General features: G+C 35.7%; 1 protein-coding gene and 1 non-coding gene across 2 annotated transcripts; one reads left to right on the forward strand and one right to left on the reverse strand.

Annotated features, from left to right (window-relative positions):
• Positions 1-8631: 8631 nt before the first annotated feature.
• LOC112035138 (uncharacterized) lies at positions 8632-10020 on the reverse strand. The gene is made up of 2 exons (XM_024067970.1): positions 9493-10020; positions 8632-9444 (listed from the first exon to the last, which is right to left on the reverse strand). The coding sequence occupies exons 1-2, from the start codon at positions 10018-10020 to the stop codon at positions 8632-8634; spliced, it is 1341 nt and encodes a 446-aa protein (XP_023923738.1).
• A 1986-nt stretch (positions 10021-12006) lies between these two features.
• LOC112035147 (small nucleolar RNA R71) lies at positions 12007-12115 on the forward strand. The gene has a single exon (XR_002885460.1). It is a non-coding gene; the product is annotated as a small nucleolar RNA R71 (small nucleolar RNA).
• Positions 12116-13709: the final 1594 nt, after the last annotated feature.

Raw genomic sequence — 13709 nt, forward strand, 5'->3', positions numbered from 1 at the left:
AACGATACCCCAAACGATCATTCGACAGCCAAACTTGTACATAATGTGGCTGTGAGGCACCGCTGAAGGTTTCCCCACATTCTATTTTCTTTTTCCTTTGATCAAGGAAAGATCTCATGTCTATTTTTGGATTATTCTCAATATCTTGCCAGCTGGGTAAAGGGATCCTAGCAGGCCTTGAAGTAGATTCTTCCTCGTTTGGGGTGAGCTCATCATAGAAAGTAGCTTCAAAATAGTGTGCTTCGAATAGATCAAATGGTGTAGGATTAGTAGGGATACGTATAGGCTTACCATTAAATCTTCCCTTGACACATTGGTGGTAAGTAGATGGCACAAGCTTATGTTTGTGGAGCCATGGCCTCCCAAGTAGAGCATGATAAGAAACAGGTGAATCGATAACATGAAATCTGGTGAGATCAACAATGGGCCCTACTTTAAGAACTAACTGTATACTCCCAATAATGCATTCATGAATTCCAGTAAAACCAAAAACCTCAATTGGAGCCCCAGCTATTCTGCCGAGTGGGATCCCAGTTGCTTTGAGCGTGCTGGTTGGAATAAGATTAAGCGATGAACCAGTGTCGACTAGTGCCCTTCTTATGTGAACATCATTAATTTGAGCAGTAATATATAATGACTTACTATGATCAGGGTGTTGTACCTCCATATCCTCGTTGGTGAAGGTGATGACATTAGTAGTTTCTAGGAAGGCACGGTTGGCATGAACCTTAGCTGTGAGGCAGTATGTTCCAGAGCTGGCAGCAATGGATACAAGTGCTTCGATTGCTGATCTTCTTGACTCCTCTTTGAGCCCCAACTGATTGAACAAAGTCCAAAAGGTAGGGCTTCTTTGAAGAGCAGAGATAGCTGCTGGAGGCATGCTTGTACCGTTAGCAGTCTCACTATTGTCAGCCCCATTATGAAAAAGTACAGCAGTAGTGGCTTTCCCTTTGTGATGTTGAGGCAGTGGGTTCCGCTGGACTTCTTGTTCACGAGTGAGATTTAGAGTGCCATCTGAAATTTTCTGGTGAAACATCCCTCGGACTGCTCTACAATTTCTAGTACCATGACCCACATATCTGTGATACCGACAATAGAGGGGTTTTCGCATATCTTTCGGAGTAGGCTCACGGATAGGCTTGAAGAGCCTAAGCACTCCATCAGTCACCCATTTGTCAATGATAGAATTCATTTCTTCATCGGTGCATGGAATGGGAGGATACTCTTCCTCTTCTTCCCTTTTTCGTTTCTCTCCCACCATTGGTTCATTGGTGGAGATCATGAGAGCCTGAGGAGTATTTTTCTTCTTTGACTTGGGCTTTTCAGCTGCGGAAGGCTTGACTGATACAGTTGTCTTACGAGCCTTTTAGAGTAGTTGGGCAAACTAGATAATATCAAGATTCTCCAAATGGGCCCGGTATTCATGGGACATGTTGTCAATGCAAATCTCAACCAGCTCTTGCTCTTTGAACTATCCATAACAATCAAGAGCAGCGTCTCTGAATCGTCAAATGAAATCAAGGAGTCCTTTGGAGGACTTTTGCTTAGTGTTGTGAAGAGTGAGGATAGTAACCTTCTCCTCTCCATGAAAATACTTTGAGCAGAAACTTTCAACCATGTCATCCCATAGAATCAAGGAACTTGTCGACATGCTCGATCGCATTCCCTTTCCTCCCATCATAAAGAGAGAAGGTGGGAGTTTCATATTTCTCTGGATACGGCTTGCTTAGCAACTCAGCTGGGTGAGGAGGCCTACGAACAAAGTGCCTTGGTTCCTTTGGGTGGCTAAGCCTTTCCCTTTCCAGCAAAGCAGTAAGATCAGATAATGTAGCAAACTGAGGAAAAGAAGCATTTTGCTCACCAGACTGGGGATTCCTAGTGGCTGATCCCCTCTCTAGCTGTGCTTTAGGATCTGGTTCTTCAGGTAATGGCTAGGGTGTTGGCCTTTGAGTCTCTCTCAAGACCCGTAATGATTCAGCAAATTCGAACTGAGCTTACTGCATTCCTTGTATTGTTTCCAAGAGGAAAGAGAATTGACAATCAGAATCTTCTTGGTTAACCTCATATTGGTAAGCTTGTTCTCCTTATGGAGCTTGATTGTGATGGCTTTGTGTTGCTGGGAGACTGGTGTTTCTAGTCCTCTCTTATCAGCTGTTCCGCAACCTAGGAGGCATTGTGAACTCTTGACATCAGTAGACTCCCCAGCAGAGTCGCCAAAATGTCAGGGGCGAAAAAGTTTTCCTTCCGAAAAATAAGTTTTATAATGGATTGGGGGGTCTAAGCTGAAACTCAATAATGGGCTTGATGCGCGGCCCAAAGGTTATCGGTGAAGATCCAAGAAATCCACTATTTTTTATGCCTTGGGCCTAGATTGGAACTGACAAGAGTAGCCCATAAACAATCCCTACAATGGACATGTTAGCATGATTTAAAAGCATACTGTAAGATATGGCCCAGCAGTAAGATGTTTCTGCAGAAGATAGCCTAGTGGTAAAATGTTTCTGCAGAAAATGGCCCAGCGATAAAGTGTTTTTGCAAAAGACAGCCCAGCAGTAAAGTGTTTCTGCAGAAAACGGCCTAGCGGTAAAGTAATACAAACAAAATAAGTTCCCAACTGTTAGCTACTTCATAAATTCAGAGAAATGTCCATATTTTCAGACTCAGCATCTGTTAGCTCTGGAGAAGAGTCTTCTAACACAACAATATGAGGAAAAAATTCTATAGTGATAGTTACATCATAACCATTAATAGTAAATGAATAAGTAAATATCATGGGTTCCATAATAACAAATAATGGAGAAAACTTAGTGTGAGTTGAAGGGAGAGAGAGAGAACCCAGCTAGCACAGCAAGATCATTATGGTGCCATGGCATGCTCATGAATATAGTATATGTAGCAAGTAGAGGTAATCATTTGGAGTAGTATGAGTAATGGGTGAGAGAGTATAGTGAGTAGTATGAGTAATAGATGAGAGAGTATAGTGAGTAGTATGAGTAATGAGTGAGCAGTATAAGTAAAGCTGATGGAGCTTTCTGCTGGGGTAAATAAGTGTTTATGAGTAGAGCTATGAGAGGTGTTTGTGAGCTAAGAGTTGGGGAACTTGGTTCCTAAGCTTGAGAGTGAGAACTCAGTGACTTTTTTGATCTTAGAGAAGACTTTTTGCAAAGAGCTTAAGGAAAAATCTGGGTGTGTAGCTTAGTGAGTTGGTTGTAAGTTGGTTGGTGAAGCATTAATGGAGAATTCCATTTATATTTGGATTTTTAGGGGGTGATTAGCAAACAATCTTTGCTAAATCTTTCCCAATCTTCAGAAAATCCTTAGGAAAACGTTCTTAGGATTTTTAGCTAAGAATAGTAAGCTCAACTTTAGAAGGTTGTTGTTGTTTTGGGTAGTAACAGCTGGGTTTCTGGCTTAGCATTGAATGCTGATTAGCCTTGGCTGATGGGATTAGAGCATGCTTAAGGCTAATGACCTTGGTTATGCTGTAACTAGAATTAGAGCTCCCTAGGGCAGGTTGTGTCACCCTAAGCCAGGTGTCAACCTTGGAGCCCTTACTGGGAACTCTGCTGGGATCCTCTTGGTGCCCTCCAAACCACATTTCCCTAAGTTTCGCCATTTGGGGTTCATGAACCAGAGAAAATACATTTTTAGTATGAAAATGAGCTGGTTCCATCATGTTTCAGGAGCTTTGAAGGCCTTGTCATGGCAGCTTTGAGTTCTTCGATTGAAATGAGTTGGAGAAGAAAGGAGTTACAATTGGCTGAAGCTTTTCATCTTTCTGTCACATCCATCTCAACTTTATGTCACATGAGGAATGATGGGATTTCAGCTTGTGAAGGAAGGATTCAGCCCTTGAGGGACACATGTCTTGTTTTGATTTGATTTAGACATGTTAGGACTTGATAGGAAAGGCCCCAGCTGTTTGTGCTATGATTTTGGCTGGTCACTTTACATAAGCTTTAAGCTGCTGGATTCTGTGTGTGGGTTGGGCTAACCCAGCTGGGCATTTGTAGATAAGCTTGCTTGAGCTTGGTTAACCCTACAAAATGAGTGGTTTTGCCATTGGTAATATTCATGGGCTTTGTAGTTTAGTTGATTATGAAAATAATAGACATAACTTCCATAAATTTTGTGGAAGCAATATATTTGAAAGATGAGTAACAAATGTCAAAATAGTATTTGATTTTGTAAATGTGTGCCAAAATAGCATTTGGGTTTTATGAGATAGTTGCCAAAATAATATTTGGGCTTTATAGAATAAGTGTAAAATTAATAGTAGTGCCACATATTAATATTTGGGCTTTGAGCGTAAAATAATTGTTTTTGCCAAAATAGCATTTTGGGCTTTGGAAAATAAGTGCCAAATTAGCATTTGGGCTTTTGAGCATAAAGTATTTGTTTTTGTCAAAAATAGCATTTTGGGCTTTGGAAAAATGGTTTGAGTTTTTGTAAAAGATATTGCCATGTAGCAACAGGCTTTTAGAGATGCCGGATCGTACCAGACTTTAGAGGTGCCGAATCGTACCGAACTTTAGAGGTGCCGGATCGTACCAGGCTTTAGGGATGCCGGATCGTACCAGACTTTAGAGATGCCGGATCGTACCAGACTTTAGAGGTGCCAGATCGGACCAGACTTCGATGCCAGATCGTTCCAGACTTTAGAAGTGCCGGATCGTACCAGGCTTTAGAGGTGCCGGATCGTACTAGGATTTAGCAATGCCGGATCGTACTAGGTTTTAGAGGTGCCAAATCGTATCGGGCTTTAGAGGTGCCTTGTAGCAACGGGCTTAATAAATGGTATTGTTGGGTTTTTTGTGGAGATAGTGCAATTTTGTGGCCCAATTTTGGTAGCAATATGGTGAGTATTATTTGTGAAAATTCTGAGTTGGGTAATATGTGGGATATAATAGGTAACATTTGTAGGAAGATCCAAGGCAATTTATGGGCTTGTGTATGGAGTATTTATGAGGGCCCGATATCATAGAGAATATTTGGATAATATATATGGGAATATTTATGTGAGTTTGGAATAATATGTGGGCTCATGTGGGTATTTTTGTGAGTGGGCTAATAAAATCAAGGCCCAAAAATTTGTACCTCAACAAACCTTAACCAAATTAATCCTAATCTAGTTGAATAAAAATTAGTTTTCTGAGATTAAAGAAACTAGGAAAATAGTAAAATTAAGCAAATAGTTAAACTAAGCAAAAGATATAAAGTAATAAAAAGATGTAAACAATTAAGAGAAAGGAACTAAGGTTTTGGAATCCACCTTGCAAGTCATATCAATATATATTTATGATCATTAATTTTTCCCAACCACTACATGATAATCTAGAAATCAATTTTGCTATCATGGAAAATATCATCATTAAAACTTATGTTTAAAAATCTAAAGCATGTTTTTCTTTGCTTCCTAGGTATAAAATCAAATCATCAATTGTATCCATAGCCAAACAAATCACAAGTTATATCAAATTCTAAAAATCAAATCATAAATTGTATCCATTGACAGACAAATCACAAGCGATATCCAATTTTATAATCAAGAGTTAGTAAACCAAGCATTCAATTAATTAAGATAAATCCTAAATCATGAGAAAAACATGATTGAACTCATATCTAGAATCTCATCTTTGTCAATTGATATGAAGCAAGAACAATTTAAATCATTGAACAACTATTGTGGGAAAAATCAAATCACATAAATATTACTGATAATCCTTAACAAGATTTCATCCTCAACCCTAATTATAAATTTAGCTACTCATAGTAATTGAAAGAAAATACAAAAATAAAATACTAAACATTAAACTAGAAAAATAATTAAAACTAATTGTCATGGAAGAGGTAGCCACAGCTCTCTATACATTCAGCCATCAGCCTTAGCACTAGCCTGCCTGAATTTTGCCCTAAAGAGCCTTTAAATAGGTCAAGGAATCCTATTACAAGTTGAATTCCCGTTTGGAGAAAATCCCAGAATTTTAGGTTTCACTTAACCGACGATTGTAGCCCTTTAAGTTAACTTTCCAGCCCAACTTGAATCATCTCAATTGGATATCTGAGCCGAAAGTTATGCCAAAATACTAACTGATGTGTAGGCTGAAATCCTAATCCGAACTGGACTTGGATTTCGGATTAGGATTTGGTGCAAATTTCCTTTGATTCCTTACTCCAATTGAACTTAAATTTAATTGAGTTGGTCTTCTTTGACTTCATCATGGTCCTTGTAAAAGTAAAGTCCATTAGCTTTCTTCTTTGCACAAATCCACTTATGTGATTCCATTCTCCTACAAAAGACAAATTCACGCAATAAAATTCAACTAAGCACAAAATTGATTATTTATCATTATTCTAAAACCAAATATAAAATACATGAATCACCTCAAAGTAAGTATGATAATGCTTTCTAACAATGATATAAATATGCAAAATTAAACTATTATCAATGCACATCAAATACCGCCAAACCTACATTTTGCTAGTCCTCGAGCAAAACAGATAAAGAGCAAAAAAAACCGAATAATTAAAATTAAAAAAAAAATGAAATCCTAACTAATCCACTTTCGCTGGAAATTTCGATTGCATTTAGCGTAAGCAACAAGCCTTTAAACCCCTAGCTTACACTATTGGACGAGTTGTAGTCTCGTGAGGGTTTGTAGGGAATATACCCACAAAATTCTGAGAATGAATACTAAAAAAAAAAAAAAACAAAACAAAACAAAGAAAATCAAACAATTTTTCTTTTTTCCAATTGCCTTTTGCAAAGAGGATTAGTTCAAGTTCAAAAACACTACAAATGCTAAAGAAATTTCACATGCCATCAAAACTCAATGTGAGTGAAAATTGGTAGCCAACCCAAACATACTCTTAGTTTTAGAATAAACTTGACATGAATCTCTGTTTGAAAGTATGCTTCAACTCAAATCTTTCTGGTGTTATCACTCAACAAATGAAATCACTCTGAAATGGGGTGTAACACTCTCAACAATATATGTGAGCGGAGTAATGTAAGCAAAATCAAATACCTCATATAAAAATCACATGAAAAATGCTTAATCAAGAAAGAACAAGTAGTCTCATGAAAGGATGCTAAAAATATTTATACCACACCTTTTTCTTCTTAATCATATCAATATTTGAACTATACAATCTTCAAGAACAAATAAGGACTTTATTAGGATGTAATGTAGGGTAAAAACAAAGGGAATGAAATAAAAATGGGTGAAGGTAAATATAAGAAGTGTTTTCAAGATTAGTTAGAATGTCAACTCTTTTTGGAATTTCCATTCAACATTTTTTTTTCAACTCTTCTTCTTCAAAGTAGTACTTCTTCCTTACATTTCACTTCTCAAAATTTGACGAGAACCCTTTTTATTTTCTTCTTTTTGACACTATTCCTTTTTTTTTTTCTTTGAATTTTTTTTTTCTTCCTTGAATTCTCACACAAACCACCACATTGAAACAAACTGATCAAATTCTATCTTGAAACACTATGGATAAGGGCTTTAAGAAAGAAAGGCTAATTAAAAGGCTCAACGGGGTGACTAGCGATAATGTATCAAAAAGAAAAACACATATATGGCTCAAAGTAGACAAAAATGGCCTAATCTCATCTCTTAAAGACTAGTATAGTTCATTCAACATCAATGACTTCAAAAGATTCAAGTGTGGCATAAAATTAAATTATTTTTTTCTTGGCCAAAAGAAAGAACAATGAGACTACAACAAGGGAAACATGTTAAGCACTACCAAATGAACTTTAAGATTAGAAAAAAAAAAAAAAAAAAACCCTCAATAAATAATGATTGGCTCAAAACTTACAAGGGTTACAGTCTCCACATTGTTATCTTCAAGATTTTCTAGTCACTTTTATCCTTCAATAACAAGTTGTGTTTGAGTGGCTACGTGCATGTGCAATGAATTGAGCATGAAGGCAATGAAATTCTTTAAGCAAGAGTAGTATAATGAACTAAAATCATAAACTTCAAGCTAGGCAAAAGATTTTTTTTTAACACAACTAAACAAAACAAAAAGATAGAAATCTATGTACATCCCCCTAAACCTAAACCAAACATTGTCCTCAATGTTAAAAATGATACTCTCAAATATATGTCTTGAATGAAAAGAGAGCAAAATAGTAATATGCAACATGAGAACTAAGTAGAAACAAGTAAGGTAAGGAGAATGAGGAGACGTACCTTGATCAAGTTGATTGTTATAAATTTTAAGCTCTGTCAAATATCAGCTAGAACAAATGAAAATAAAACTAAACAAGAAATTAAACACAAATATTAATCTAAAAGAAAAAAATAAACAAGAAAAAGATTATTATTATTATTTTTTTTTTTGTGGAAAGATTTAACACAACTGGAAATCAATCCTGATAAACAAGACCATCCAAACCTCAACAACACCATGGAGATAAATAATGCATATTAAGAATGGACTAGTCCAATGAGATTGTAACTTACTTGGGTCAAAAACATGTTGGGAGGCTTTAGCAATCTCTTCCAAGTGAATTCTATGCATAACCACAAAAAGACTAATATCCTTATAATATCAGCAATTGTCCAACCTATAGCTTCCTTATGCTTTTGAAGTATACTTACCAATTGATGTTCCCAAACATCATCCAACTTTGGTAGTTTTACAGTAGATGGGAGTGGGGATGGAGAAAATGGGGGTAGGGACTACTTTTGGTTGCCAGCTATCAGTAATTAAGAGATGAACAAAATCCAATAATGCATTGACCTCCTCAATTGATTTTTCAGTATCCAAATTGCAATCAAAATGGGTTAAGCAAACCTTTAGGGGATCCTCACAACTTGATTTTAGGAAAGTATAATGGACTAGGCTCCCAATCATGTTAACCTTACATATATCCTTATTGTCTAGTACTTGCTTACTTATGTCAAAGATATTAAGGTCAACAGTCATATTCCCAAAAGAAATCTTCATCACACCACTCCGACAATTGATCAAAGCATTGGATGTGGCTAAGAAAGGGCAACCCAAAATGACATGGATTTGTGTACTGGCATTCAGAGCAAGCTCAGTGTCTAACACAACAAAATCAACAGGAAAGTAGAATACATCCACCTTAATCAGCACATCCTCAACAATACCTCTAGGAATTTTCACAGATCTGTCAGCTAACTGGAGTATCTTGGTTGTGGGTTTCAACTCCCCCAAACCTAGCTGTAAATAAACTAAATATGGCATAAGGTTCACATTTGCCCCTAAATCTAGCAAAGCTCGCTCAATGAGACGATCCTCAATCTTGCATGAAATTGTAGGAGATCCAGGGTCCTTACATTTCAGTGGATATTTATTCTGAATGATTGAACTGACTTGCTTTGTCAAAAATGCCTTTTTAGGGACATTTGTCTTTCTCTTCATTGTCATAAGATCTTTTAGAAACTTGGCATAATCAGGAACTTGCTAAATTGCATCAAGAAATGGAATATTAATTTGCACTTGCTTAAAAACCTCTAAAATATCTCCAAATTGTGCACTTTTTTGAGGACTGATTAAACTTTGAGGAAATGGAGCATTAGGAACAAAATTCTTATCAAGAGGGGAGGAACTAAGATCCTGAATTGGAATTGAGGTTAAGTTGCCCTTCTTTTCTTTATGATCATCTTGTGAACCGTGAACTCCTTTTTCCTCTAACACAATATTTTCATTATCCTCCACTTCTGGCATTTTCACTTGATTATCAACTTGCTTACCAGACCTAAGGGTAGTAATAGACTGAACAGATTCATGTGCATGAGTAGAACTAGAAGAACCATTAATTGCATACTGCCTTTTTGGGTTAGGTATAGGTTGACTAGGAAACTTTCCTTTTTCCCTCTCTCCAACTTGGGTTGCTAACTGGCCAACTTGATTTTCCAACTTTGAAATAGCTTGAGTATTTAAATGAGTGGAACTTTTCATCTCTTGAATAGCTTGACTAGTTGATTGCATGAAAGTTTTGAGGGACTCCTTCAAAGATGATTGTCTTGGTGGTGCCATAAACTGAGGAGTTGATTGAAGAATGGGAGGATATGCTTGGGTAGGTGGATGAATTTGACTTTGTTGACACACTTGTTGTTGGAAAATCTGGTTTTGTATTTCATACAAAATACACAACGGAAGCAACAAACATGAATCTATTTCATTCATTATTGATAACATGCACTATGTAAATTTCAGAATTTAAGAACAAGATAACGTACCTTGGTGCGGTGAAATTCAAAACAAAAGATTATAAGTACTTGGGAACACTTTTAATCTTTGCTCCAATTCCACTTTATGCCCAAAAAGTGTGGTCTCTCAATCAGATTCCAAGGGAGAATAATTGAATGGCTTCACTCACACATACACACCATTTCACAATGATGTATCGTCTTTTAAAATAAAATTATGTATGTTTCTCCCTTTATAACTAACTGATTATCTAATGGAGCTGGCTTATTGGGCCTTTCCAATTGGGCTTTAGTGTGTGGCTTGTAGTGGGACCAAAAGGGAATAAATAAGACACTAGCTCCAATGGGTCTTGGGCTTTTCTGTCAACTCTTGACAAGTCCAAAGTTACCATTAACTATTTTTAAAACTACTATATAAATATAGTTGCACTCTAGGCCTTATCTATAAATTATATCCCAAGACTTTATTGTATATGCAACCTCTTCATAAAATATTCGTAGTAATACAAAGTCAAAAATATAGACTGCCACTTTGAAGATTACTACATCTTAATCCTTGAGTACCTGATTTAATTCTTTAAGTTATTCATCATATATTTATGAAATCTAATCCCATAAATATATACTTTAGTAACTCCTTACTAAAGTGGTTGGGCCCAACTCTCTGAATAACCAAACTCATAAAACTTATCTCAAGAGAATATTTTGTATCTCTGTTAAGAGACTATGAATTTCATCTTGAAAATATATGTTCTATCAACACTAAATGTGGCTGCCCAACATACTAAGGTTTTGATCGTGACTTTAGATCTCACTCTTAATACATCAAAGCAATCTACACCTCATGATCAAGTACATTATTCTCTCAGGATTAAGAGTTCTTGTAAATAAAAGTCATGAGATTTATTATTCATTTGACAGTCGTTAGGAGAATAATAAATCTCACAACGGTCCAGATTAATATGTCTTAACTCTTAAAACATATCAACATACCAACTAGAAGTCTCCACTTCCATGATTAGAACAAATCATCTTAGTTAATATGTTATAGTCTTCGTAAATAAAACGCCCAATTTCATCACCGACTACGAACTACGTTTTGAGTTTACAAGAAACTTGTAATTTATATCTTCTGTAACTAAATCACATAAATCACATGCAATGCATCTCATGGACTATGATAATGTCCATTAGTTCATTTATAGATAGTCTCATATAATTAAACAATTTAATTATTTATGACATGCCAATAAATTGGATTTTAGGGCATAAACCCCAACGCTTGTTGTCCACCTATATTTGTGGGGGAGTGGTTCTGCCTCCAAGAGAAATTAAGATGATTTTGCCAATTTGGATTGTATGTCTCTAAAAATGGACTAGCAAGTGGCCTTCCATAATTATTCAGTGCATTTGCATGCTCAGTATAGTATTTAGGGTAACCAACTATGGAAGGACACATTTGTGTTGTATGCATAGGACTTGCATAAATAGAGCGTGTTTCACTTTGAACTTGATTGACAGAATTTATCCCTCTACATAAAGCTAAAGCTTCAACCTTATGAGTGAGATTGTCCAACCTAGCTTTTATGTCTAAATCTTCACTGACTTCATAAAATCCTCCTTTCTTAAGTGCAGGAGCAGATCTATGATTGGAAAATTCCCATTGTTGTGAGCTTTTTGATAAATTCTCAAGAAATTTGTATGCCTCATCATCCATAAGACTCAAAAATCCACCACCATTCATGGACTCAATCATGTTATGTTTGTCTGTGTCAAACCATTATAAAAATATTGTACTAGTTTTCATGTTTCAAAACCATGGTGAGGATACTTTAAGATCAAGTCCTTAAATCTCTCCCAACTCTCATAAAATTTCTCTTGTTCATCCTGATAAAAATCAGCAATTTCTCTCCTCAAAGCATTGGTCTTGGCCATTGGGAAAAATTTAGAGAGGAATTTTATGACCAACAGTTCACATGAAGTGATAGATCTAGGTGACAGAGAATTAAGCCATGCTTTTGCCTTATCCTTCAAGGAAAAAGGGAATAAATGCAAGCGAACAGAGTCATCAGTGAAATTCTGGAACTTACAAGTAGCACAAATCTCAAGAAAATCCTTTACATGCATAAAAGGGTCTTCTCTATCCAATCCATGAAAAGTAGGAAGAATGTGGATTATCTATGGCTTCAACTCAAAATGTGCAGCAGTGGTTGCAGGCAATACTATGCAAGATGGAGGATTGGTGGTTATGGGTGAGAACAACTCTCTAAGAGTTTTTGAATCATCTCCTGTTTCTCCCATTGTGGATGGATAATCAAAACTAACAAGATGATTTTCTTTATCACGTATCCAAGTTCTCATACACCACAAAGAAAGAAAAATAATTTTTTTTTTTAAAAAATAATAATAAATTTTAACTACAACTAGTAGAAGGAAAAATTCAATTAAGATCTAATTTATTTTCCTAACCAAGTCCCCGGCAACAGCGACAAAAACTTGTTGTGAAATTTTAAAATACTCACAAGCGTATGAACCGTACCGAAGTACAGTTTGACAAAAACGAGGTCGAACCCACAGGGACTTGAATGAATGTAGGAAAATTAATTAAACCTTAACCAAATTAATCCTAATCTAGTTTAATAAAAATTGGTTTTTTGAGATTAAATAAACTAAGCAAATAATAAAATTAAGCAAATAGTTAAACTAAGCAAAAGATATAAAGCAATAAAAAGATGTAAACAATCAAGAGAAAGGAATTAAGGTTCTGGAATCCGTCTTGCAAGTCATATCAGCATATATTTATGATCATTAATTTTTCCCAACCACTACATGATAATCTAGAAATCAATTTTGCTATCATGGAAAATATCATCATTAAAACTTATGTTTAAAAATCTAAAGCATGCTCTTCTTCGCTTCCTAGGTATAAAATCAAATCATCAATTGTATTCGTAGCCAAAAATATCACAAGATATATCCAATTCTAAAAATCAAATCATAAATTGTATCCATTGACAGAAAAATCACAAGCGATATCCAATTTTATAATCAAGAATTAATAAACCAAGCATTCAATTAATTAAGATAAATCCTAAATCATGAGAAAAACATGATTGAACTCATATCTAGAATCTCATCTTAGTCAATTGATATGAAGCAAGAACAATTTAAACCATTAAAGAACTACTATTGTGGAAAAAATCAAATCACATAAATATTATTGATAATCCTTAACAAGGTTTCATCCTCAACCCTAATTATAAATTTAGCTACTCATAGTAATTGAAAGAAAACACAAAAATAAAATACTAAACATTAAACTAGAAAAATAATTAAAACTAATTGTCATGGAAGAGGTAGCCGCAGCTCTCTATACATTCAGCCCTCAGCCCTAGCACTAGCCTACCTGGATTTTTCCCTAAAGAGCCTTTAAATAGGTCAAGGAATCCTATTACAAGATGAATTCCCGTTTGGAGAAAATCCCAGATTTTTAGGCTTCACTTAACCGATGATTTT

The sequence above is a fragment of the Quercus suber genome, unplaced genomic scaffold, assembly GCF_002906115.3.
Source record: "Quercus suber isolate HL8 unplaced genomic scaffold, Cork oak 2.0 scaffold_403, whole genome shotgun sequence".
NCBI lineage: Eukaryota > Viridiplantae > Streptophyta > Magnoliopsida > Fagales > Fagaceae > Quercus > Quercus suber.

What these genes read in the sequence shown, in the direction of transcription:
- LOC112035138 (XM_024067970.1), bottom strand. Translation starts at nt 10,020, where the DNA reads ATGGCACCACCAAGACAATCATCTTTGAAGGAGTCCCTCAAAACTTTC. An exon ending in AATTTGGAGATATTTTAGAG is followed by an intron (nt 9,445 to 9,492) that starts GTTTTTAAGCAA and finishes GATGCAATTTAG; the next exon opens with CAAGTTCCTGATTATGCCAA.